The sequence below is a fragment of the Peromyscus eremicus genome, chromosome 1 (assembly GCF_949786415.1).
Source record: "Peromyscus eremicus chromosome 1, PerEre_H2_v1, whole genome shotgun sequence".
In the NCBI taxonomy this organism is placed as follows: Eukaryota; Metazoa; Chordata; class Mammalia; order Rodentia; family Cricetidae; genus Peromyscus; species Peromyscus eremicus.
In genome coordinates this window covers 65,193,588-65,219,868 of record NC_081416.1, presented here as the reverse complement: position 1 = coordinate 65,219,868, position 26,281 = coordinate 65,193,588, and the positions used below count along the sequence as shown (strand labels likewise).

Sequence of the window (26,281 nt, the reverse complement as noted above, 5' to 3'; positions counted from 1 at the left end):
CATTTATGACAAATCAAAAACAAACTAACTAAACTAAACTAAAATAGGAAGCAAATGCTTTGGTTTTTCTTTGTACTTTACTTGATTTTTTTATTTAAGTTGCCTGTGTGGGTATTTGTGCACCACATGTTTGAGGGGATCCCCTGATCCACAGGTAGCTGGGAGTGCTGAGAGGTGGGATTATAGGCATACACCACCATACCTGGCTCACAGAATTTAACATTCTTTTTTGGAGTGTGTGTGGGGGGAGGGGGTGGGGGAAGGTTGTTTGCTTTTTTAAATAAAGCCTTATGTGGCTTATTATTAAGAAAATATTTGGAGCATGTGCTACAAAGGCTCATGACTCATATGTGAAACTCATAAAGGGAGAGGAACAAGTTACATGAATGCAGTGGTACATACTTGTAATCCCAGTTACTGGGAGGTAGAGGCAGGAGGATCAGGAGTCAAGGTCAACCACATTACATGAGGCCTGTCTCAGAAAAAACCAAGAGAAAAACCTTAGTGGCCCCACCTCCATGAACAAAAGACAGAGGATTTACAAGCAAGCTGCTGAGAAGCCATACACATCAGTCGTGACAGAGTGCTCAGTTAAATACACTCACTTCAGTGATTTCTTTGTCAAGTTGGTGAGATGAAAGAATGCCCAGGGCATTAGTGGGCATGTCTTTGGAGGTGTCTGTGATGGTATTCCCAGAGAGGATTAGCTGAGAGGGGAAGCTGGGCCCTGAAGGTGGGTGGCACCATTCTAAAGGCTGGGGTCCTGGACCGATGAAGAAAAAGAAAAAAAGAAAAAGTGGGCTGAGCACCAGGATTCATCTCTCTGCTTCCTGTAAACACAGCAATAAGAACAGTTACTAATACATTCGTATTTAGGAAAATGCAAATGAAGCTAATATCAAGATATTATCTGTCACCCATTAGCCTGGCACAGCTTTTCAAACGTGACACAGCCCTGTAGAAGGCAAGCATCTCCTGTGATGCTGGAAGGGAGATAAGAGAGTATGGTGAAGTCACGAGAACCCAGCAATTCTACGTCTAGCCATCTACCCAAAGACACATCTCCAGCACTGGACTACTGCTGCCCACTCCTCGCTTCTCACGGGTATGACACGGAGGTAACGAGACATAAAGATGAGTATGCACGCATGTATACAGTATGACCTAAAGGTAAAGAAACACATAGATGAGTGTGCATGCATGTATATAGTATGACAGCAGAGATAAAGAGACACACAGATGAGTGTGCATGCATGTAGACAGTATGACACGGAGGTAAGGAGACGCACAGATGAGTGTGCATGGATGCTCCTCAGATGATTTACAGCATCCGAGAGCAATGAGCTCAATATTCACTGTGCCCAACACTGTCATTTTGGTTTCTAAATGCTGTTCAGAATGGAGCAGGGAAAACAAAAGAGGAGCCTAATTTTTTTTTCATAAAAGTGGTTTTTTTTTATACTTATTTACATTTATTTCTTTGTTTTGGGGAGTGCACAGGCCATGGTACACGTGTGGAAGTCAGAGTGCAACCTGCAGAACTCAGTTTCTCTCCTTCTTCCATGCAGGTTCCAGGAATCAAGCTTCGTGGCAAGAGTCTTCCCCCACGGAGCCATCTCATCAGCCTGAGCCTAACTAAAACATTTTTCAAACCAAAATACTTAGGAAATCCTTATGAAAGGACTCGGGCACATCAACAGGGCACAGGTGTAAAGTAAATGATAGCATTGGGTTATAGTTCAGAGAGTGGTAAACACCGTGCACCTGCCCATTCTGAAAATAACCCGATAATAAATGCAAGGAGGGATGGGGCTTCCTTTTGTGATAAATTCTAAGTAGTGAATGTCAACGGTATGACAGAAACAAAATTAGCGATAAGTAAATACCACAGAGACAGCTAGATGAGATTTGTCAATAGATGCTAGAACCTGTGGGCAGCTGAGTGGGGCGGTTTCAGTGAGTAGCCCAGTTAGGCTGGCTCAAATAATATTCCTCCTGCCTCGGTCTCCTAGAATATTGTGTGCATGTGTGTGCCACCAAGTGGGGTGTCTGTAAAGATGTATGCACATGTCTGTGGAGGCCAGAGGCCAACTGTGGGTATTATTTCTCAGGAACACTCTCACTTTATTTTTTTGAGATAGGGTCTCTTATCCATTAGTCTAGACTGAGTGAGCCCTGGGACTATGTCTGCATTCCCAACACTGGGATTGCAAGCACATGCCACCACACCCAGATTTGTTATGAGAGTCCTGGGAACCGAACCCAGGTCCTCATGTTTGCGAGGCAAGTGCTGCTGCCAACTGAGACAACTCCCACCTCCATGTTGTACTCTGTCATATCAAAATGTTTTCAGCTCTTACTCCGCCATGGATCACCATCACCATGTCTACTTCCTCGAGGATTTTGCAAGCCTTCTGCATTCAGTTAGACGAAGGCTTTAGGAGGACACGATCGAGGCCCGAATCTCTGGTTATTTGGGATCTGCTCAGGTTTTACATGGAGAACGATATACAATGTGTGGTGGCTGGAATGACAATGTTCTCCACAGGGTCAGATATTTGAATACGGTCCCCAGCTGGTGGTGCTGTCTGGGAAGGCTTAGGAGGTGCGGCTTTGGGAGTTTAAAGACTTAATCACCCTCTGACTGCCATTCAAGATAGCTCCGGCTCCTGCCACCATGCCTGCCACTTGCTGCCACGCCTCCCACCATGATGGACTCTTCTTCCTCTGGAACGATAAGCTAAAAAACCTTCTTTTCCTTAAGTTTCCTTGCTCATGGTATTTTATCACAGCAACAGAAAATTAACTAATACATTGTGTTAACACTGGGTTGCTGCCAACTCTCAATACCTGGGGCCAATGTGGGACTGTTACTATTCCTCACACTATTTACATACATGTTTTCATGTCTCCTGTTAGTAACATAGTCAGCCAGCAGCAACAGCATTTCTCTCTTCTTCTTGCAATATCTGACTTACTAGAAAACGGAGTAGAAGCATAAACACGAACCAGAACTTATATTTCACCGGTGAAATTCAAGACACTTCTGGAACTGTTCACAACAGTTTGTATGCGGCAAAGCACCTGTCACAGGAAGGCCAGCAGACCTGTGATCCCCACGGTGACGAGCCAACATTCTTTAGGTGCTGAGGTGGTGGTCTGGGTCCTTGATCCTTGGTGCAGGAGAAAAGGAAAGGCCTACCCCGATACCATGGTGGGTGGGTATCCTCTGGGGCATGAGACCATGATGTGTGGTGACCCTCAGCCATCAGAGTGGATTAAATGAACAGCATGCTCCTGTGGCCAACAGTCCAGTTATCAAAGTCTGCCCCGACCCTAGGACACTGACCACTGCCGGGGCACTGTGCCGGAGCACTATGCTGGAGCACTATACTGGGGCACTGTGCGGGGGCACTGTGCTGGGGCACTATATTGGGACACTGTGCTGGAGCACTGTGCTGGGGCACTATACTGGAGCACTATGCTGGGGCACTGTGCGGGGGCACTGTGCTGGGGCACTGTGCTGGAGCACTGTGCTGGGGCACTATGCGGGGGCACTGTGCTGGGGCACTGTGCTGGAGCACTATACTGGAGCACTGTGCTAGAGCACTGTGCTGGGGCACTGTGCTGGGGCACTATGAGGGGGCACTATGCGGGGGCACTGTGCTGGGGCACTGTGCTGGAGCACTGTGCTGGAGCACTGTGCTGGGGCACTGTGCTGGGACTGCTAGGGCTGAGTGCTTCATTCTCTCTGTTCCCTTCCAGAGAGACCTGTCAGCTTCCGTGAAGTCAGATGAAGATTTACCACCAAACTAAAAAGACACTTCACTACATAAACAAAATTAAAATCCCAACCAGACACAAAGACCCCATTACTTAACAGTAATTGAAGCAGATCAAGAGACCAGCGGCCTCATCTGAGCACAGCTGAATCAGGGGCGGAGCTGAGCAGACACCTCTGCAGACGAGGCAGGAATTAAAATACAAGTCATGATCCTGCTGCCTCAGTGATGGGACAAAGTTGGGACAGGCCTCAGAATGTCCAGCTGCCCTCCCTGAGGAGGAAGGGGGCCACTTCTTTGGTGATGTGGATACTTCCTTTATTGGAAGTGATGGGCCCAAATGACCCTAATGAATGAAGAGTCCAGAGGGAGGAGGGGGTTAAGACTTAGCAATTTGCCAGAAATGAGATTCAAAGCATGGTTTCTGTGCTGACAAGATGAGCCCTTCCAGAAACCAGATGGGACATGACCCTGGGACTCCTGGAAATGCAACAGGGACTGAGGACCCAGGGGACCACACAGCGGCTCCTTGGTGGGTATGACTCCAGACTATGAAACATCTTCCCAAGTTCACCTTCCTACTCGAAACTCTAGAAGAGTGGGGTGGATAAAAACTGAGCGCTGCCCTGTGACGTCTCCAACAGGAAAGCACTGCAGAGTCTCCACAGTAAGCAGAAGGAAGAGACGGCACACTCTAGAATATCCAAACACCCAGGGGAAGCACTTATACTACGTGTGTTAATGTGATTCAGCATGAGTGATATATGCATAGCACAACTCAGAAAACCAAGCCAGGCATGGTGGTGCACGTCTTCAATTCTGGCACCTCAGAGGCAGAGGCAGGTGGACTTCTGTGAGCTCAAGGCCAGCTTGGTCTACATAGTAAGACACTGTCTCAAAAAAAAACCCATTAATTAAAATTAAAAAATTAGAAAACCAGAGTCATTAGAGATCAGTAATGCACCGATGCCAAGTCCACAAGAAAATGTATTTTATATAAAAATGAACATAAAAGAAATAACTTAATCTTCCAGGCATGGGGGTGTACATATATATCCCAGCACTAGGAAAGGGAAGGCAGGAAGATCACAAGTCTGAGACCAGCCTGGGCTATACAGTGACATGTCATCAAAATAATAATGGGAATAATACATAGTAGCAACCATGATCTAACCCTTCCTTTTGAAGGTATTTTGAGAAGCTTTATTATCAGCCTTATCCTGGTGCTGATAAGCATTCTGCATGTACATCACTCTTCATGTCCAGCTACAGGAAGTGTAGCGGATGGTTTCGCGAGCTTTCCTCCACTCTATCTGCCATAATAAAGAAGCTTCCTTATGCTGCAGTTGGATGGCCATCAGACTGTACAGGGAGCGGGGACTTCCAGGAATCGAGATTAATAAAGCCCCACAGATTGCCATTTAGAGTCAAAGCATGGTTTCCATCAAGCAAAGACTCCTTCCTGATGACATTTTCATTTGGAAAATGACCTTGCACTCTTGAGAGATTTGCTTCCTACAGCACAATGAAATCTGACAGAATGTCAAGCAGAGAGGGGCCGGCCAGAAGTTAGGACTCTTACTCACTCCTGGTCTCTACCTTACAAGGACGTCAGGGGCTCTCACCAGACAGACCTCGACATCTTGATGCTGCAACCTCACTCGGCCATGAGCAGTATTCAAAAGACTCTCAACTGAGCAGGCAAGATCTTCCAGTAATTTCCAGCCAAGTCCACTTGGCAAGGAGATGGTGAGTTACAGTATCAACAAGCCAAGGGCAAAATAACAGGCCAACTAACGCTAGGCCAGATGGTCACCTTGAGGAAGCAATGGAGAAGAGTAAGGGGAAAACTCAGTCTTCCACTTTTAATAAAAAGGTGTGGGGAAGGGACTGGAGAGATGGCTCAGCAATTAAGAGCACTTGCTGCTCTTCAGAGGACCTGAGTCAGCCCCTCACAGCTCCAAGGTATCCAAAGCCTCTGGCCTCTGCAGGCACCTGCACATACCCACATGTAGACACACACTCACCTACACATAATTAAAAATAATAAATATAAATAAAGATATATATATTATATTTATTATTTTTAATTATAAAAAAAGGGAGTAGGTAGAGGAAGGAGGATCACCACGTTTGAGGCCAGCCTGGGCTACTCAAAACACCAAAAAACAGAGAAGGACACAGGCCTTCTCTCAGCTGCCAAGGTGCTCCATCCTGGCGGAGTCTGAGAATACACTGTGGTGAGACTCTCCTTTCATGCCATGACTAGCCCCATGCCTGGCAGCCCACATCACACCATCTCCAAGCCTGCCTGAACTATTCTGTCTTTATGTGCATGGATGGTGGGTGCGGTGACCATCTCCAAGGACAACACTGGAGTCCTCATAAAGTGCTGTTATAAATTTGGACCTTCTGGACCTGGCCTGTTGGCAAAGACTTGGGCCACTGTGGACGCTGAGAGCTTGGCCTGCAGTCAGGGCCTAGAGGCCTGGCCCACAGCTGTGCAGCACTGGAAGGCGATCCTGCAGCCTTGCCAAGCCTTGCCACCACTGCCCCAGCTGAAAGGAGATCAGAGACAAATGCAAGGTCTGAGGAGTCAGGTGCAGCTCAGACCTCTCCTGTCACATGTTCAATAAAAAGCTGAGCTTGGGGGTAGGAGTAGGGAGGACAAATGTACTCAGTGGACTTGCTGATGATTAGATTTAGGCTTGTGTGAGTTTACCCAGGACACAGAAGCCTATGTCACATTTGGATTACGACATTAAAGATAATTTTCCCGTAGTGTTAGGGATAGAACAAACACTCTATCGCTGAACTACAACTCTAGCCCCAACTCTAAAGATCTTAAAGAAAGCAATTACATCTACTGATAGCAAGCAGAACCCAATAAACACCCTGTATGTAAATAAAATGGCATTTCATTTCTTCCCCATATCACAGTGGAAGGTAAGGGGTTCACTTGAATCTTGGAATGAGAAAAATGAAGCACAAAGGCCTTGGCTGATTTGCCTGACGCCTGTGATTGACAGACCGAGGCTTTCACTGTGCTCTCCAACGAGTTGGAGACAGAACTAAAGAATTCAACGAATGGAATCTTAAAAAACAAAACAATATATAGAAGAGATGGCAAAGCCTAATAAAATCTCAGCATACAATTATCCCTGTCAAGAGAATACACTATTGGTAGAAGGATAAACACGTAGATTGATGGAAGAATATTGGAAGCTGAGAAATAAGCCATTATGTTTATTACATTACATTCATTTAAACCATTACAGTCAAGTGATGTTTGACAATGGTGTCTGAATGAGACTTCCCGCCCCACCAACAGTGGGGGCTCCCTCTGGATTAGGTACAAACTACACCCAAATACCTGTTTTCACAGAGAGATCCTTTATTGATTTCTAAGAGAAAAGGGGAGGTCTGTGTTAGAATGGGCTGGGATGTGGTGGTAAAGGAGATAGAGGACTAGGGAGAAGGGGAAGGGAACAAGGGGAAGGAGGCAGGGGTATCTGTCCTGGAGGGGCACAGGACCGCCTCTGGATAGAGAGACAGACGTGGCCCATAGGCAAATGGCAGCTTATAAAGGTAAAATGGGAGACCCTGTGTTCGGATGAGGGGTTTAATTTTAATTGGGCATGTTAATTTGGTAAACCAAAGGGGGCTTTTGACTGCTGGACTTTAATACGTCGATAGCTGGACTTGGGTAGTTATCCTCAGGAGGAAGAAGTGGCCAAATAAGGGAACAGACCTTGGTGGCTAGTAATCTAACTGTTCTTGGCAAGGCAGAGGGAACGGGGGAGAAGGGCAAGGCTGCCAGAGCCACATGCTCCAGTGGGCTGGTGTCCCTTCAGTGTCAAGAAAATCCAACAAGGGAGATACAGTCTTCAGGAGAAAAGCGTGCTAAGAGGACTCACTTCAAATGTAAAAAAGACTGAGGACCTGCTACTTGTCACATATAGAAATCAACCCAATATAGATCAGACACTAATATAAGGATGAATAGTACAGCCAGGTATGTGGCAGGCACTGGTAATACTAGCAACTAGAAGGCTGAAGCAGGAAAACCCTGAGTTCAAGGCCAGCCTGGGATATATCAAAAGACTTAATATCAATTAATCAATCAATCAAACAAGCAAACAACAACAATGGTACCTCAGAGATGGCTCAGAGGTTCAGAGCACTTGCTACTCTTATAGAGTAAAGAGGTGTGATGGTTTAAATAAGAATGGCGCACACTGGTTCATATATTTGAAGGCTAAATCATCAGGAAGCAGCACTATTAGGGGGTGTGTCCTTGGTGGGGTAGGTGTGGCCCTATTGGAGGAAGTGTGTCACTGGGGGTGAGCTTTGAGGTTTCAAGGGCCTAAGCCAGGCCCAGTGGTGCGCTCTCTCTCTCTCTCCTCTCTCTCTCTCTCTCTCTCTCTCTCTCTCTCTCTCTCTCTCTCTCTCTCTCTCTCTCCCCCTCTCCCTCCCCTCCCCCTCCCCCTCCCTCCCTCCTGCCTGGTGATCAGGATATAGACTGCTCAGCTACTTCTCCAGCATCATGTCTGCTTCCACGCCACCATGCTTCCCACCATGATGATAATGAACTAAACCTCTGAACCTGTAAGCCAGCCCCAATGAAATGTTTTCCTCTATAGAGTTGTCGTGGTCATGGTCTCTCTTCACAGCAATAGAACACTGGCACCAGGTTTGCTTCCCAGCACCCACATGGAGGCTCACAACTGAAGGAACAGGGCCAGTTGTTTTGTTTTTTTTTTCAGGGGCTAGTTTGCTAAGACCTCTGCCCCATATTACCCCACCATCCTATGTTGACTCATGTCTGGCTTCAATCAGACCCTCAGGGAGAACGTCCAGTCTGGTAGCCAATCAAGGTCCTACCTGGCCATAAGCAAGAATTGTTCTTGCTGTTTTCAGTCAGACAGACCCTGGACACAGCACACAGACCCCTGACACAGCAGACAGACAGACCCCTGACACAGCAGACAGACCTGTGAGACCGCAACCACAGTTGCTGACCAGATGTCATGAGCCAATCATAAAATGATTCCTGTACCAACCAGTAAAGATCTAACCCAATCACCTCAAAGTACATTTAACCACAGCTGGAATTCCCCTAGGCAGGCTTAAAAGGGACTGTCTTACCCTGGGGTAGACACCATTTTAGGTGGACCCCAGCATGCTGGTTTTTCTGTCTTGAAAATAAAGCTGCTTTCTACAATTGCATATTGGATGTCTTCTGGTCATTTGGAGAGCTCTAAGGACACCACAACAACCATACTCAAGTTCCAGGGGATCCAGTGCCTTCTTCTGACCTCAGCAGATACAGCCAGGTACAGGGTACACAGACATACATGCAGGTAAAACACTCATAAATATAAAATAAAATAAAGGTTTTTTTTTTTTTAAGTTAACTTTGTGGTATGTAAGTTAAGCTTTTTCTTTCATGGACAAAAGACTTAAATAGGCTGTTTACAAAAAAAAAAGACACAATATCAAATCTCTCTCTAAATTTTTATTCTTACACTCCTAGATCAGTGCAGCTCTCAGATCTCAGCAGAGAAATGTCTGTGCAGTACATGCTGGGTAACACGGAAACTCACAGCTGGCCAAAGCTCAGCCACAGATGGGACACGCCCTCCCACCAAGGCTGAAGGGTCACCATGGAGAAAGGGCAGAGATTACAAGAGCCAAAGATCCAGAAAGATCAGCGTGAAGCCGTGTCTTCTGGACATGATAGGACCACTTGTACTCATGAACTCACAACAGCTATGGTTGCCCGCTCACGATCCAGCCAGTCGACACTTTAGCATGTATAAGAAGGGGTTCATGAATCCCTAATCCTACTTGAGGACACTTGATGGCTTCTGGGGATGCAAGAGTCAGCTTATCAGGAACCACACCCTTAAAGAAAACTGACTCCAAGTTCATGCGACAATAGTCTTCAGAACTCTAAGAGAAGTCAGAAGAAGCAAGCTACAGTCCAGATCAGGAAAGCAGATTACACACGATGATAGTTTTTGTTTGGGTTTGGTTTGGTTTGTTGAGACATAGTATTACTCTGCAGCCCAGGCTGACCTGGACTCACTGTGTAGCACAGGGTGGCCTTGAACTCACAGTGATCCTTCTGCCTCAGCCTCCCAACTGCTAGAATCACAGGCTGCTTTTTTTTCTTTTTCATTAGCATGAATTAATTGTACAAAATACTGCATTTCGTTATGACACAACTGAATCCTAGTTTTTCCTAAATAAATGTTTTGGAAATATCAGCAATATGACACATTCTTCTAGGCCCCCTTCATGTCTTTTCAGTGAAACGCGTGTGCTCTCCGAGTCAGATGGACAAGGTGGTGTTCCCAGGACACATACTAAGTACCTCTCTTGGTGCCAAGCACCTGACAATCAGAGAAGCCAACCCACCGTCCTTCCAGGGCAGCTGCTGAATACAGCAGCCATGCAGGAGGTCCCCTAGCCAGGGAACGTTGTCTTCCTGTGGGCCCTTATCTCCTCTCTACTTTTCTGTGCATCTATAATAAAATCCGACCCCAGCTACAACAGACTGGTACTCTGTGTAGCTGTAGGAGAACACTTAGGTCAGGGGCACAACCAAAGACGAACCACTGACCCATTTCTTTTACCAAGGAGGAGCATGGCCAAACATAACTAAACCAAGTCAGGCACAGCACTCAGCTCAGCAGATTCTAAGAGAAAAAGTGGGGGGTGAGGGCTCAGTAGCCTGTTTCTTGAGGAGTGGGCTATAATGACTGAGGAAGAAAATCTTAATAACCACCAAAGGGCAAAGCAAAGGGTTTTGTTGGAAGGCCCTGCCTCATCAGCGGGTGCTCATTAGGGTTCCACTGGGGACCGCACTCAGCAGACGAGCTATCAAATCTGCATCCGACGGAGTGAAACGGGCAGATTCAGCTCTCCATCTTCGTACTTTTAAGTTAGACCCCTTAGGGTTTCTGGGAGGGTGTTAAAGCCATCAATACGTTTAAGTGGTTTTGCTGACAAGGACTACTGGCTTTATTGGATAATTTCCCAAGTGTTAGCAAAGGTAGGTCCTGAAGTTCCCCATAGATAGAACAGAGGGATAAAACACAGTTCCATCCTCTCACCCACCTACCCTCCCATCCCCAGTTTTTAAACCAGTTAATAACAGTAAGAATTAGTAAACAAGACAGACTGAAGCTTTCTGGTTCATTTACATCCAAGTCTGTGTACCTGCATCAAAAATACTCCAGGTTGGAACTCAAAATTACCTGTCCTCTCGACATTCTTGAGTCTGTTATCTCTGGACTACGAGCCTGACCTGCCTGAGGGTGTCCATGAAAAGAATAGCTAGGAAAAGCTAGTCTGCCAGGACACGATATACCACACTGCTGCCTTTGCCCTCAGAAGAATTCACAGAGGCGAGACCAAAGCCAGGAAACAAAGTCAGGTCCCTGGTGCTTTTTGTTGTTTTTATGAGACAAGGTTTCTTTGTATAACACTCCTGGCTGTCCTAGAACTCGCTTTGTAGACCAGGCTGGCCTTGAACTCACGGAGATCCACCTGCCTCTGCCTCCCAAGTGCTAGGATTAAAGGCGTGAGCCACCACACCCGGCCCCTGGTGCTTTTGGTTGGCTGTGAAGTAGCTGCTGATGAACTTTTTTTCTAAGATAATCTTTAAAACATTCCCAGTCAAAACAAGGCAGGGAACACTTAAAATTGACAGTCTTAAGACTTTTGTGCTTTTAGCAGAAGAGGTGATTTCTTCTATCTACAATACATTTGCACACCTCTGAGAACACAGCCAGTCAGAATGCTACAGAATTCAGGCTAGGGCTGCTCCAGTTGTGAACAAGGCAGATGTCTCAATGGTGGTCTTGGTGACCAGATGGTGACAGAAGTTCCAGATGCGCTGTTGACAGCAGCAACAACTCACAACAAGGTCCCCGTCCCCAGCATCTCTTTTATCTGCTCCGTCAGCCTCCACGGGTGCACATAGGTAACTTGGACCTACACTTTATCTTTTGTCTTTGAACTTCAGACTATGTATTGGCTTCTTCATCCACGTGGACCCCATGGCTCAAAGGTTCTGAAGAAGCAAGCTCTGGGGCTGGAAGCTCTTAATTTTTTTATTTTTATTTATTGATTCATTGATTATTTCATGTATATGGGTGTTTTGCCTGCAAGTGTTATCTATGTACCACTTGCTTGCCTGGTGGTCACTGGGGCCAGCAGAGGGCATCAGATACTGTGGAACTGGAGTTACAGGCAGTTATGAGCTGTCATGTGGATGCTGGGAATCTTCTCTCTCTAGCCCAGCCCAAACTTCTAAAAAGTCCTTCAAACTAAGTGTTATTGGGTACCTCTGTGTTGTGTAGCCATTTCCTATGAATTGAAATATATCCTCCTGGAGGGAAGCTCTTTTTAGAAAGCTAAGGAAATGGAAAGCTCAATTTTATAAGACTGAGGAAACTCAGAAAGTTCCGAGGTGCACGAAGTCCCTCCCCAGATTTCTGTAAGCAGCAAACAGTTGTTGGGAACCGCGGACTCTGTGGACTGCCCGCCTGCTTGCTGTTCAGGAAGCTGCAGGGACGCAGCTTTCACAAGTCACCATCATGCTGGGGTGAGCTTTTCCTGATGTGGATGTCACCCATGCCTCTTGTCCTAGTCACTGTTCTGTGGCTGTGAGGAGACATCATGACAAAGGCAACTCTTATTAAAAGAAAGCATTTAACTGGGTGCTTTCTTACAGTTTCAGAAGTTTAGTCCAGTAGCTGAGAGTTACATCCTGATCCACAGGCTGGAAAAGGGATAGATACTGGGCTTGGCATGGGCTTTTGAAACCTCAAAGCCCACCCCCAGTGACACATTTCCTCCAGTGAGGCCACACCTCTTGATCCTCCTAATCCTTTTAAATAGTGCCAATCACAGCTAACTAAGCATTTGGATATGTGAGCCTACAGAGGCCATTCTTATTCAAACTACTACACCTCTAATTGATAATGTCTGACCAATAAAAAATTATTAGGTATAACAGTTTGTATAGTAAGTGTCCCCCAGAGTCTCATGAACTAAGGGCTTGATCCCAATGCAGCAGTATTCCGAGATGGGGTCCCAGAGGTGATGGGTGTTTACCACTGTAGTGGCAGTGGGACCTGGGAAAATGGAGACCATAAATGGGGCGAACTAAAGTCTCATGCAATAGGCAGCTTAGAGTATCAGACAATTTGTATTCTGACGGTTAAGAAGAGTCACATGAGTAAAGTTCTCAGGAGTTCAAGCTGTACAAAATCACATGGCAAGCCACACATGGCAAAAATGTAGTTCTCCACAGAGGCACATACAGGATAACAGCAGCAAGCAATAATGAGTGACTGGAGTAAGCTCACTCCTGTCTGCTACATCTAGAGGAGCATGTAAACACGGTCCCAGAACAATTCCATGTTTTAAAAAACTGAAGTCACGGTCTCCAGAGATGGCTCAGCAGTTAAGAGCACTGGCTGCTTTTCCAGAAGACCTGGGTTCAATTCCCAGCACACCCACATGGCAGCTCACAACGGTCTGTAAGACTTGTTCCATGGGATCTAACACCCTCACACAGACATACATTTGGACAAGACGCCAATGTACATAAAATATAAATAAATAAAATTTAAAAAGTAGAAACTTAAGTCACAAGAATCTCATTCTGCTTTCTCACAAGCACTCAGAATTCTCTTCACACAACTCCATTCTTGGATCGTGTTCCGACAGATGGACAGTGAGGGTGCTAACCTCACTAATGAAATCATAGCCTCAGTGGCTAATAAGAGGCATGGCCTGACAGCAAGTCATGGGGTGTGCCTTTAAAGCGTACATCTCGTCCTCAACCCCTTCCTCTCTATCATCCCCCTTTCCTCTCTCTCTGCCCACAGCGCTGTGAAATGAGCAGCCTCACTCCCCAACATGATACTCTGCTTGTCCACAGGGTCACAGAACCAGGCCAAAACAAATTCTTCTGGTTTGAAAATGAAGAATGAGAAGAGAGCACTCGCAGGGTTCCTATAACTACATATGCTCAAAATGTTAGACATGGGACATATGTGTGTGTGTGTGCATGATCCAAACGGAAGGTTACAGTTCCTGAGATGAAAACTGCACTGGACGCAATGAGTGGCAAATTAGACACTTTCAGAGAGAAGGCTGCTCGGCTTAAAAACAGTCCTAAGAGTTATCAGAAACTGAACACGAAAGGTAACTGTCACTGGGTATCGTCCATCACTGAGGAAACCACTGTTCTGCTAGGACCATTTCCAGTGTGAAGTCACAGCCCTCTATGTTTGTGTCTCCACACACACACACACACACACACACACACACACACACACACAGCGTGTCTCTGGCTGCTTTTACATTTTTCTATCAGTACCTTCGAACAATTTGCTCATTAGCTGTCTCTGCCACAGTTTTCTCCATGATACTGTGCTTGCAATTACCGAGATTCTTTGACCTCTGGGGTTACAGATGCCATCGAATTTGAGACACCTAGCTATGTCCAGTGGCATGGGCCTATAATTCTAGCTACTTGGGAGGCTTGCAGGAGCATCACAAGTTCAAAGTCGGCTTTAGCTACAGAACAAATTAAATGTCAGTGTGGGTAAAGTAGTAAGATCTTGTTTCAAAAAGAAAGCTGGGGATGTAGCTTGGCAACAGAACTCTTGTCTATTATATGTGAGGCCCTGTATATGAACCCTAGCATCATCATCATCATCATCTTCACACACACACACACACACACACACACACACACACACACACACAGTGAAATACTTTGACAAACAAGAGGACAAAATAATTATCACCAGCAGATCTGTCCTCTAAAAATTCCCAAAGTAATCTAGGGACGCCACTGAGTAGCAGAGTTCTCGCCTAACATGTAGAAGGCCTTGTGTTTGATTTCCTAAAACTGAAAAAACACTAAGAAGAAATATTAACACTAAGAAAAAATATTAAAAGGGGCTTTTAATATTAAAATATTAAAAGACATCAGATGTTTCTGTTCAGTATTAGGGCACAAAGTATACACAAATCTCTGGATCTAATCATCAACAAACGCAAAACAACCCCTGACCCTCAACATTCCAGAAGGAAATATGGACGGAAAGAAGACTCGAACTATGATGGAACTCTGTCAGTAAATGTATGGTCTCTTGGTTCCTGCTATGGAAACCTCTCTAAAGTATAACGGCTTAAACAGAAGTCTATGGAATGACACCTTCCAGGAGCAGATCTCTTGATCCTGACGCTAAGCAGGGTCCGGCCTGGTTAAGGCTTGTGTGAGTGACACGGTAAACAGCACAGTGCAGCATGTAGGACCGCAACAGAGGGGAACGTCCTTGAGAGGAGAAACACGGGAGCTCCTTCACCATGAAGGGGCTTGCTGCAGCCTGACAGTGACTGTGTCAACTGAAGGTACACACTAGATCAAACAGCAAAGCGGCAACTAAGTAACCAATGAGGGAAACAGCACACAGTCAAAACAAAACAAACGCACAAACAAACCAACCCATTAAGCCTAAAGAGGAAAACAGGAAAGATTAAGCAAGGAATGGCTAAATAGAGAACAAATAATGTGGGGAAAGCCTGTAATCCCAGCTCTGCACAAGCTGAGGCAGCATTAGAAGTGCAAGGTCATCCATGGCTACATCCTGAATTGAAGGTCAGCCTCAGGTATATGACATCCTAACTCAAAAAGCAAGCAACAACAAAAACCTCTTGAGAAGCAAAGCCAGGAAGATCACTTTAAGTTTGAGGCCAACGTGGTCTCCATAGTGAATTCCAGGCCAACCAGGGCTATGTGGTAAGACTGCCTCCAAAAAAAGATGAAAGAGTTTTAAATATCAATAGTCATGTGACAAGACATCCATAGTCAGATTCAATTATGGTATACAAGAAATTCACTTCAACCAGTTGTCATAACACATATCCTTTAATCTCAGCATTTGGGAGGCAGAGCCAGGTGGATCTCTGTAAATTCAAGGCCAGGCTGGCTTAAGTAATGAGCTCCAGGACAGCCAGGGCTATGTAGAAAGATCCTGTCTCAAAAAAATAAAAATGGGGCTGGAGAGATGGCTCAGAGGTTAAGAACACTGGCTATTCTTCCAGAGGTCCTGAGTTCAATTCCCAGCACCCTATGGTGGCTCACAACCATCTGTATGAGATCTGGCTTCCTCTTCTGGCCTGCAGGGATACATGCAAACAGAACACTGTATACATAATAAGTAAATAAATCTTAAAAAAAAAATAAAAATGAAAAACCAAAACATTCCCCAAAGCCAACCACATTTGAGGCCATGGAAGAAGCCATTGTCATAAATTTAAAAGGATACAAGTCATACTAAGTATGTTCTCAGACTGGAATGGGATTAAATTGGAACCACAAATTTAAAGCCAACTTGTGTCAAACTAAAATTTTACAAAAGGGTGTATGGGAGAATGACCTAGGGGTCTCACTCAGTGGTAGAACACCTGCCTAGCACACCATGGCTCTGGGGTCAAGTCTCAGCACAGCAGAACTCTGGCTGACCTGTCTGCAGGAATTAAAAGGCAGATCCTAAAATTCATATGGGAATTCAAGGGACCCAGAATGGCTGACATAATCTACAAAAAGAACGAACTTTGAGAATTGCGTTTACAGATCTCAACACTGACTTCAAGCAAAGTGTCTGCAAAACACAAAACACAACTTCACCTTCAAAGGAAATAAGAAATGGTTCATTCTGAGTGACTCGGAAACAAGGACTCTGAATGATGTGTTCCATTGTGGAAGCGGAGACAGATGTGATAACTTAAGGCATTTACTAAACACACTGATGCATCAGATAGGCAGGTTACAATCAAAGAAACAAGTCCATCTTACAGGTTTCTATTTGAGGGCTCATGGAAGCTAATGGTCTCCTAAGTTAAAACATCCCCAAAGCTTTAATCTGATAGCTGCAAGGGTAGGTGACAGAGATATAGAGGTGGGTGATGAATAGCTATAAGTGACTAAGGACAGCTGGAGAGAATCTTAGTTCTCAATCTGTAAGACCTGCAACATTTCAACTCTCCACAGTGATGAAATGTCAATCAACCTTTAGCATGGGCGTGGCCTTTTCAGGAACCTCCCATTCAAACCACAGCACTTCAGACTGTATTGTACTATCACAAAGGTGAATATATTGATCAACTGAAAGTCCAGAAAAAGCCCTCCCATTTAAAAAGGAACTAATTTCCAACAGAGCTACAAAGGTAATTACTGGGAAGAAAAAAAGCTGTTCCACAAAGGGTGCTGAGAACTTAGTACTCACAAAATAACCCAGTTATTCTGAATCTGCTCTGTGCTATTCTGATGGACATAGAACACAGATCTAAATGCAGAAGTTAAAACTAACTTTCTTACAATATACAAAGGTTCGGCGTGGGAGAGGATTTCTGCAATCATGAATCTGATGAGGAACTTCTATAAGAATGTGTAAAGAGGGGGGCTGGAGAGATGGATCAGTGGAAAGAGTTCACACAGTTCTAACCTGTCAGACCACCTCACAAGGTGACAATGATGGGCCAGTGTTGGCCGGACCACACTTCTGACACGGACTGCTTAGATATTCTTGGCTCTCTATTTCACCTTTACTCTCACTTCAGGATTCCCAAGTCGGAGGGGTTCACCTGGGTCCCTTTGTCCCTCTTCCAACGTGGCTGCAGTAAATAAATATTTTTCTGCTTTCTACTTTTAACTTGGATCTATCAGTTTGCTTATTAAGGATGGGTGGCCAGACAGGACTTAAGGCACAGGTTGTAATTCATAAACTCCATAACACGATATTACGGAGCACACGTCTACGCACCTATGCGCAAGCGCAGCCGGAGGGGCGGGACTGTCCCCTGCTCGGCCCCGCCCCCGGCCCCGCCTCGGCAGCAGGCTTCCACCGCCCAGCCGGCCCGCCGTCCGGAAGGGCCACGCCTTAGCCTCCCGCACGCCAGCTAGGGCGCCGCCTCCCTCGGCTCGCGCCCTGCCCGGAGCTTACCGCGTCCCCTGCAACCGGCAGCTCCTCGATCCTCCGTCGTCTCCATCGGCCTGGCGCCAAGCTGTCCATGCGGCTTTGCGTGCCGCCTCTCAGGCCACCGGGAGGCGGGACCACCCTACCACGTGCCTGGAGGAGCCAATGAGGAGGCGTGGGGCGTAGCCTGCGGGACACCGACTGTGCCCCACCGAGAGCTGCAGGCAGGAGTAGCCGAAACTCGAGTCTCCTACGGCCCGAGGTGCAGGGATTCGTTCACCCGCCACAGGTGGACGCCTAGCAAGCTGTGACTATCTTGTCGCTTCTCGGCTCACAAAGTCAGTCCCAAAGGTCGTTTGTTTAGTATTTGCCAGGCTTCTGCAACCCTTGGTCCGCGGGAGGCGCGCCCGCCTCTTTTCCCTTATGATTGGTTACTGAGTCCTGATTGATGGAGCCGCAGACCAATAGGCATGGGTGAGGCTGCGCTAGCCCGGGAGTTGCGGTCTGACCGCTAATAGCTTTGCTTGGTGGTGCGAGAAAAACGCAAATTCTTATCTCCGCCTTGTGGGCAGCGCCCTGCCGTTTTTTGATAGCTGGTCGTGAGCAGGCCCCCGGCAGCACCACCGGGGGCAGGGACGGCCACAGATATCGGGAGTGGGGTGCGGCTCCAGGCCCCGGCTTTGCGCAAGGCTGCACACCGACTTCTTGGAGACTAGGCCAGGGTTCCTGCGGTAGCTTGTCCAGCCTCTTCCTCCCTCCAGGCCCACCGCAAAGCTCTGAACTCTTCTGTATCAAAGCTCCCAGACCCCTATGCCTTTTTGAAGAATTAAAATAGGGCAGTGATTGGCTAGCAGTGAGCATGTGAGCTGGTTTGAACCAGTGAGAAGTAGAGAAGGTGGCTTGAAGCAGAGTTCTAGGAAGTAGGGTGTCTTTTTCCAGTTCTCGTTCAACGTTAGCTTCCTGGAGCGGTGACAGCCTTCACATCACCAAGAGGAGTGCTGGTGGCAACGCTTCTGCAAAGTGGGTTTTAACAACACGTTCTTCTGAGCCACGTGACCCCTGGCCACACTCCACACTTCTCTATTGAGGCACTTTGAGTTTACCACAGGAAACCATTAGGAGTGCATGAAGCTGTCCTTAGGTCGCTGCTGCAGAATCTCCAGGTGGCTCTCTTACCTCAGTTTCCTGTAAGAGATAACATTGGCGACTGATAGGGGACTGGGAGATATTTACCTATTTTAACGAATTTTGCAGGTTAGGTGTGATGGCATATACCTTTAATCCCAGCACTAGAGAGGCAGAGGCAGGTGGATCTCTGTGAGTTTGAGGCCAGCCTGGTCTACTTAAAAAGTTCCAGGACAGCCAGGGCTGCATAGAGAGACCCCACCTCAAAGAAAAAAAAATCAAAGTATTTTAAGCCAAGTACTCACTAGATGGAATGTCACTCCTCAGTGTTCCTGGGCTGACACTGACACTGGCTATTCACAGTCTTGTGTCACACCCCCTTCCCACCAGGTGTGTTTTTGGAATTCAGAATCTTTTGAATTTTTTAAAGAGGCTGGGCAATGTGTCTCTCTGGTGTTGGAGTTCTTGCCTAGTCTATTAATCAGCATTCTCTACAGGAACAGAATAGTTAGAAGGGGTTTTTTAAAAGGGAGGAAGGTAGGTGGAGAAAGGAGGATCAGGAGTTCAAAGGTCATCATCACAGCGAGTTGGAGGCTAGTCTGGACTACTAGAAACTGTCTCAAAAACAAAACACAGGGCTGGGCTTGTTGGTGTACACCTTTAACCCCAGCATTTGGGATGCAGAGACAGGCAGGTCTCTGTGAGTTCCAGGACAGCTTGTTCTGCATAGGGATTACATAGAAAAAACAGTGTTTCAAAAACCAAAACAAAAAGCATGGGCTGGGGAGATGACTTATTGGTTAAGAGCGTCTATTGCTCTTGCAGAGTGAAGGAGTTCAGTTCCCAGCACCCATGTCAGCTGACTCACAACTACCTGTAACTCCAGCTCCTGGGGATCCAACATCTTAGGCCAGCACTCACACACACCCTCAAAAAATGAAGAGTTAGGAGCAATAAAAATAAACCCTTGTATAAAAAAGGATGAAAACAGCAACACTGAGAGTATACCAAGTTGTTCAAGATCCCTTTCTCTTTTTCTTATTTTTTAATTTATTCTGTGTCTTTCACATCATGCCTCCCAATCCCACCCATCTTCCTCTCTACCCCCCAAAAAGAAAATAAAATTTAAGAGAAAAACGGAGGAAAAAAAGGAAAAAGGGAAAAATCTCGTCATGGAAGCTGCAGTGTGACACAGCGAGCCAGTCACACAGTAAACCCCTTTATCCATGTATTTTTACATGCAGGCGTTGATTGAAAAGAATCATTGGTGTGGTTCGAGGCCCCTGGTCTCTGCTGCACCATCGACGCTGGACCCCCACTGGGACTCTTCCTGAACATCCGATTGCTGCCCTGTGTTGTGGAGATCCTGCAGCCTGGGTCTACAGGACTAACCCCATCCCTACCCCACTAACTCCCTACTCCCGTGCTCCTGCAGGTCACAGATGGGGTGAATGTTGGAGTGGGCCAACACATAACCCTGGTTCTGGGCCTGGGTACTTGCAGGGTTGGTCAGCCTGCCAGCTCTCCCCTGTCTTGGCCACCAAGGTGAGCTCTCCTGCATTGCCCTGGCTAATTCAGCCCTTGCAGCAATGAGCAAGGGGCGGGACCAGTTCTCTGACTTTCACATCCTCAGGGTTGGTTTTCCCACACCTACACCTTCAGGACCAGCTCTACTGTGCTGTCCAGGCAGGGTGTAGTGGCCACTCTCGCGAATGCTGCAGCTAATGAGGGGCAAGGACAGCTCTCCCACTCTTATGACCTCCCATCTGCCTCAGGCATTGATGGGGGAGGGGCATCTCTCCCCAGCCTGTGTTGCCTTAAGACTCAAGATCCCTTTCTTTTATAGGAGTGTTAATGACATCTTGTCAGCTCAGTGCGTTTTGGCTCTCTGCTGATCCCTCAGAGGGTCAGGTCTTACAGATAATTCACATAAGTGTCTGGAATCCTGGACCTTTTAGGAGCAGCTCCACTTTGAGCCTGCTCTCTTTTCTTTTAAAGATGCTCAGGACAACTCCAGGACCATTTCCCCACATCCTTAGCCCATGAGCTAGGTACAACAGTGGGCATATGTAGAAAGGTTGGAGATGGATCTCAGTGGTAGACCCGGTTTGATCCCCAGTGCTGTAAAAAAGAAAAGAGACTTGAGCTCAGATGATATTTACCAAACACTGGTCGTTTCAGAACTGACTGCAAGATGTGTACTAGACCTCATCTATTATTTAAACTCTATCTTAAACTTTTGTTGTTGATGTTGTTTGAGACAGGGTCTCATGCTATAGCCCTAGGTGGCCTGGAACTCTCTGTGTCGACTAGCCTGGCCTCAAAATCACAGAGATCCTCCAGCCTCCACCTCCTAATGCTGAGGTTACCTTCAAACTTGGTTCATCTTAGCCACTTTGAGGTGCTCAGTAGCTAAACACATTCACAGTGTGGGGTAAACCCCTGCCTGTTATTTATTAAGCATCACAATGTTATTCATTAAGCGGCACTGTTTACCGTGCGAGAAAAGCCACGAGGTACAACAAAATCCACTATAAGAATTTTTTAAGGGAAGGGAACAGAAGGGATGTGCTGAGGCCTATGGGGAATGACCGTGTAGGAAGGGGGAGGAGGAATAAGTGGAACCTGCTTTTATAGGTACCCCACCTCCCTGCCGCACATGCGCATATGGGCTTATGTAGCTACCTCATACGTGCGCATAGATTACGTGATCACACTGTGCACAAATTACATGATCACACAGCGCACAAATTAGTAGGACTTAAGGCCCTGGGATGACTAAACATCTTGCCAGCGCACCACAGTCATGTAGCTAGGGGAGTGGCTAGGAATTCTAACACTGCCCATTTCCAAAATAACTCATCTCCCCCAGCAGAAAATGGCCCCATAAAAACTGACTCCCTTTGCCACCCACCTTTCTACTGTCTTTGTAAGTTTGTGCTTGTTTGCTTGGTTTGGAACCGGGCCCCACTATGTAGTCCTGGCTGGACTCAAACTCAGAGTGATCCTCTTGCCTCTACCTCGTTGAGTGTAGAAATGACAGTTGTGCACCACCATGCCAGGCTGTCTGTAAATCTGACCAGCCTTGGTACCTGACATAATTGGAGTCAGAGTATCTGGATCTGTGTAGCGGCTCTGCTGAGTATGAATGCTTTCAAGTTCATCAGCGCTGTAGCATGTGTCAACGTTTCCTCCTTCCTGAGGCAGAACCACATTCATTCTATGGGTCAATTACATGATGTGTATGCATTCGTTCATCACTGGGTGCCTGGCTTGCTTCCATGTTTTTCCATTTTGTGGGAAAATGCCGCTAGAAAACACGGTGCCCCCTGCTTCAGTTACCTGATGTATATTTCTGGAAGAAGAATTGCTGGCTAGTGGGTAACTGATCTTTCTTTCTTTTTGAAACACAACTTTTGGTTGTGGCTGCAAATGTTTTCCATTCCCGCCAACAAAGCACAAGAGTTTCCATTTCTTTGTTTGTCATCTGACACGTGGTACTCTTGCCGACAGCCACCCTGATGAGTGGAATGCTATGTCAAAATGCTTTGATTTCTATTCCCTAATAACTAATGAAGCTGATCACCTCAGGTGCTTATTGGCCATCTGTTTATCTTCTTTGGAAAATTGTCTATCCACGGTCTTTGTTTTTCATTTAAATTTTTATATTTGGATGTTTACATATTTACTTATTTATTATTATACGTGTATGATGTGCGTATGAGTTCAGGTGCATAAGTCTCTCCACAAATGTGTGGAGGTCAGAGGATTACTTTCAGTAGTCAGTTCTCTGCATCTCCCATGGGTTCTGGAGATCCACTTTGGGTCTCCAGACTTGGGCAGCAACTACTTTCACCCACTGAGCCATCTTGCCAATGTGTGTGTGTGTGTGTGTGTGTGTGTGTGTGTGTGTGTGTGTGTGTGTGAAAACTTGGATGCATCTCTCTTGCAAAATCATTACTTCCATCCCTCAACCCCAAACTCCAATGACTTTTTTTTAGAAAAAGAGCTGCCACCTCACCCTTCCTACTGAGAGGTGAAAGATCACATGTTCATTGTCTACTAGCATGGAGTCTGGCTTGCAGAGAGCATTTAATAATGTTCTTGTCCTCTTATTTCAGCTCTTCTTTGGGGGTTTAGTATAAAGTTCTTTTACCATTGGAGCTCACAATTTCTTGAGATATGATGATGACATCATCTTTTCTGAAGATTCCTCCCTTCTCCACATGGCACCTGGTCCCCTCTCTCAGTTTTTAGGTTTTAACTGATTGTCCCTTCCTCAGAGGAGCTATCTATGTCTGCTACCTGACCTACAGCAGCCACCCTGGTCCCCTGGGTGGCCTCAGCTCTCTGATACTGGTCACTGTGCAGTGGTTTTCTTATTTGCTGATTGAGGGTCCTGTGTCTTAAATCCCACTCCCACCTCACAAATTGATTGTTTCCCATTGGCCAGGGCCAGGTATACAGTAGGCACTCAGGAATTAACTCTCCCAAATGCACACTATGTTACTTACTAATTTTGGCATCTTTGACTTCACTATATTCACACATGACGCTTCGGGACTGTCCTCCTGTTTAGATTTAAACAAACAACAACAAACAAACAAAACAAAACCAACCACACCTGTAATTCTAGCATTAGGAAGTGAAGGCAGGTGGATAGCAAATCAAGGTTATTCTCTGCTACTTAGTGAGTCTTAGACCAGCCTGCTGGGATACAGGAAACTGTCTCTAAAAGAAAGGAAGAAGAGGTGGGAAGGGGAGAAGGAAGGAGCCGAGGCACAGTGATGCCCAGGCCTGTAAAAGGATCAAGTAACACATCTGATTGTAAACTATACCCTTTCCTACTTTCTGCTGTTCTGTGGGCTCTGGGTCCGATGTGAAGCCTCTTTACTGAGCTGCAGATCTTTCTGAAAACAAGTGGATTGGAGGAAACTTAAAACAGCTCCATTTCTCTCTTTTGCCCCAGGAGCCCAGCTGTGGTCCCAGAGCAGGAGGGGCTTCTTCACTGAGAGCTTTCATCTGAGTCTAGTGGGTCACTGTTGCCCTGCTCCCTGTTCTTCCCTCACAAGCCTGGAGCTGGCCAGTGCTTCTGTGCGCAGCCCTTTGCTTGCCAGGCTCCACTTCACCCTGTTGGTCTTCTCAGAGTGGCCTGCTCTTTGGACCATATGTATCCACGTGGCTCAGATACTGCTAGAATATTAAATGAGAAGACATGGCATGCCTGAATTGGTCTTTATCCCTGCATCTTCTATGCACACAGTCACTCAAAAGTTGCTAAATGGAAACTGGTTGGGATGCATTCTGGTGGCCTGATACTTTGTACTCACTTCTAGCCTAGTCTTTGGCTCTGTTCTCTCAATGCCATAGGCATTCCATCCAAGAGGGTTAGATCTGAAGCTGCCCTTCTAAGTCAACCCCGTGGTCAGCTTGTGCAGAGGAAGGACATGACTTTCTTCCTATGCCATTTTAGATCAAGTTTTTGTTTGTTTGTTGTTTGTTTGTTTTCCAGACAGTGTCTCACACTGCAGCCTGGTAATCCTCCTGCCTCAGCCTCTCACGTGCTAGACCTCTAGCTGTGAGCCTTCTGTCTTGGCTTTTGTTCTAGTTTGCCTTCCTATTGCTGGATCAAACAACATGACTGGAAATAAACTTAGGGGAGGATAGGGTTTCTTTCAGCTTACACTCTCACCTCCCAGGGACCCAGAACAGGTTGTCAAAGTGAAAACCTGGAGGCAGGAACTGAAGCAGAGGCTATGGAGGAACGCTGCTTACTGGCTTGCTCCCCATGGCTTCTTCAACCTGCTTTGTTATACAACTCAGGACCACTGGCTCAGTGGTAGCACTGCTCACAGTGGGCTGTGTCCTCCCACATCAATCCTTAATCAAGAAAATGCCCTCCCACACTTGCCTACAGACTAATCTGATAGAGATGACTCCTCAGCTGAGAGTCCCCCTTCCCAGATGACTCTAGCTTATGTCAAGTTGACAAAAAATCCCAACCACCACAGCTTTTAAGCTAGCTTCACTTCTGGCAAGACTCCATACAAGGTTGTTTAACTGCACTCCTCATGACCAGGAACACTTCATTACAGCAAATCTCAGAATCACAAACAGTCCCGGGTGTTTCCGCGCTCCTGAAGACCTCTGTGAGTTAGCTAATCACCTAAAACATTTTCTGACATTGGAAATATGCTTGGCAAGGTGACCCCAAAGAGTTCAGATTTAACATCTGAGAAACTCTATGACCTATGCAGACTGGAGATGCATAGGAGTGTATAAGATGTGTTGGGTGTGTGTCATCTGTCCCATGGCATCACAGTAGACACCCCTACACACAGGAGGTAAGCCTTCCACAGCCTGTCACCTAGAATTTTCTTCACAGATGCTGTCAAGAAATAAGAGTATCCGTCACAAATGTGCCTTCCAAAATCAATAGCTTCATATTTGAGTGGACCGCATTAATTATATCTCCTTTTAACCTAGCCCTGGCTTTCATCAGTGGGTGACGTTTGTCAAATGCCATATGCCCATGCGCTTTCTGGGTTGCACTTGGTTTTCAGGAATAGATGGGAACTTTAGCACAAGGTTTTATATTTTGTCCTAAATTTTTTCACTTGCAAGGATCCGAAGTCACATTAGTTATGTTGGATAATGCATTTTGGGCATGCATTTTCATATAAATTATGGGGTGTTTTTGCCTTTCGGCTCTCTCAGCATAGGCAAGGAAAGGCTCTAGCATGTGGAAATATGACTGATGCTGTGTTCACATGTGGGTTGGAAATAATAAGGATTATAAATGACTCACTAGGTATAGAAAATAAGGGGAAAAGACTTATGGAGGAGGAGTAAAGAGCTTGCTCTCTTTATGCACAGCCGAGAGAAGGCACCAGGAAAGATATATCGCTATTCACCTGCCTTTTATTTCTAAGGGAGTTTTTATTAACCCCTTTTTATCAATCAAAATAAATTGATTGCCAGAGAATGCAATATTTCCTGACTATTTGAAATTATAAAGCAAAATCAAAGACATGCAAAGCCACATTCCACATCTCAGGTAACTATGAGATGAACCTTTCCTGAAGAGATTGCTAAATAATGTTAAAGATTGCAAGCATCTTTTAAAACAGAACATTTCATTTAAGGATAAGGCTGGGCCTCAAGATTCTCTGAGACTCCCACCTCTCCCAGCTGTGCTGGTGACCAGGCATGTCAGACGTTGTTAGTTAATATTTATATCCCATCGTAAAAGGACATATTTCTGTAGGATAAATAGTTATACCCAATAATAACAGCTCTGGATAAGGAATGGTAATATAATAACCCAATTCTCGAGGAGAGAAAACTGGATGACGAGGGACA

General features: G+C 46.0%; 1 protein-coding gene across 2 annotated transcripts in view; it reads right to left on the bottom strand.

Annotated features, from left to right (window-relative positions):
- Window positions 1–18,591, bottom strand: part of C1H10orf143 (chromosome 1 C10orf143 homolog) — a 28,642-nt gene extending 10,051 nt beyond the window's left edge. The window contains exon 1 of one of the 2 annotated variants that reach the window (XM_059250447.1): window positions 17,822–18,591. In XM_059250447.1, the coding sequence (XP_059106430.1) occupies window positions 17,822–17,890 (69 nt within the window). In that variant the 5' untranslated portion in view covers window positions 17,891–18,591. Of the gene's footprint in view, window positions 1–605; window positions 810–17,821 lie in introns of those variants that run through there. The other variant, XM_059250456.1, reaches the window with a different exon arrangement.
- Between the last annotated feature and the right edge of the window lie 7,690 nt (window positions 18,592–26,281).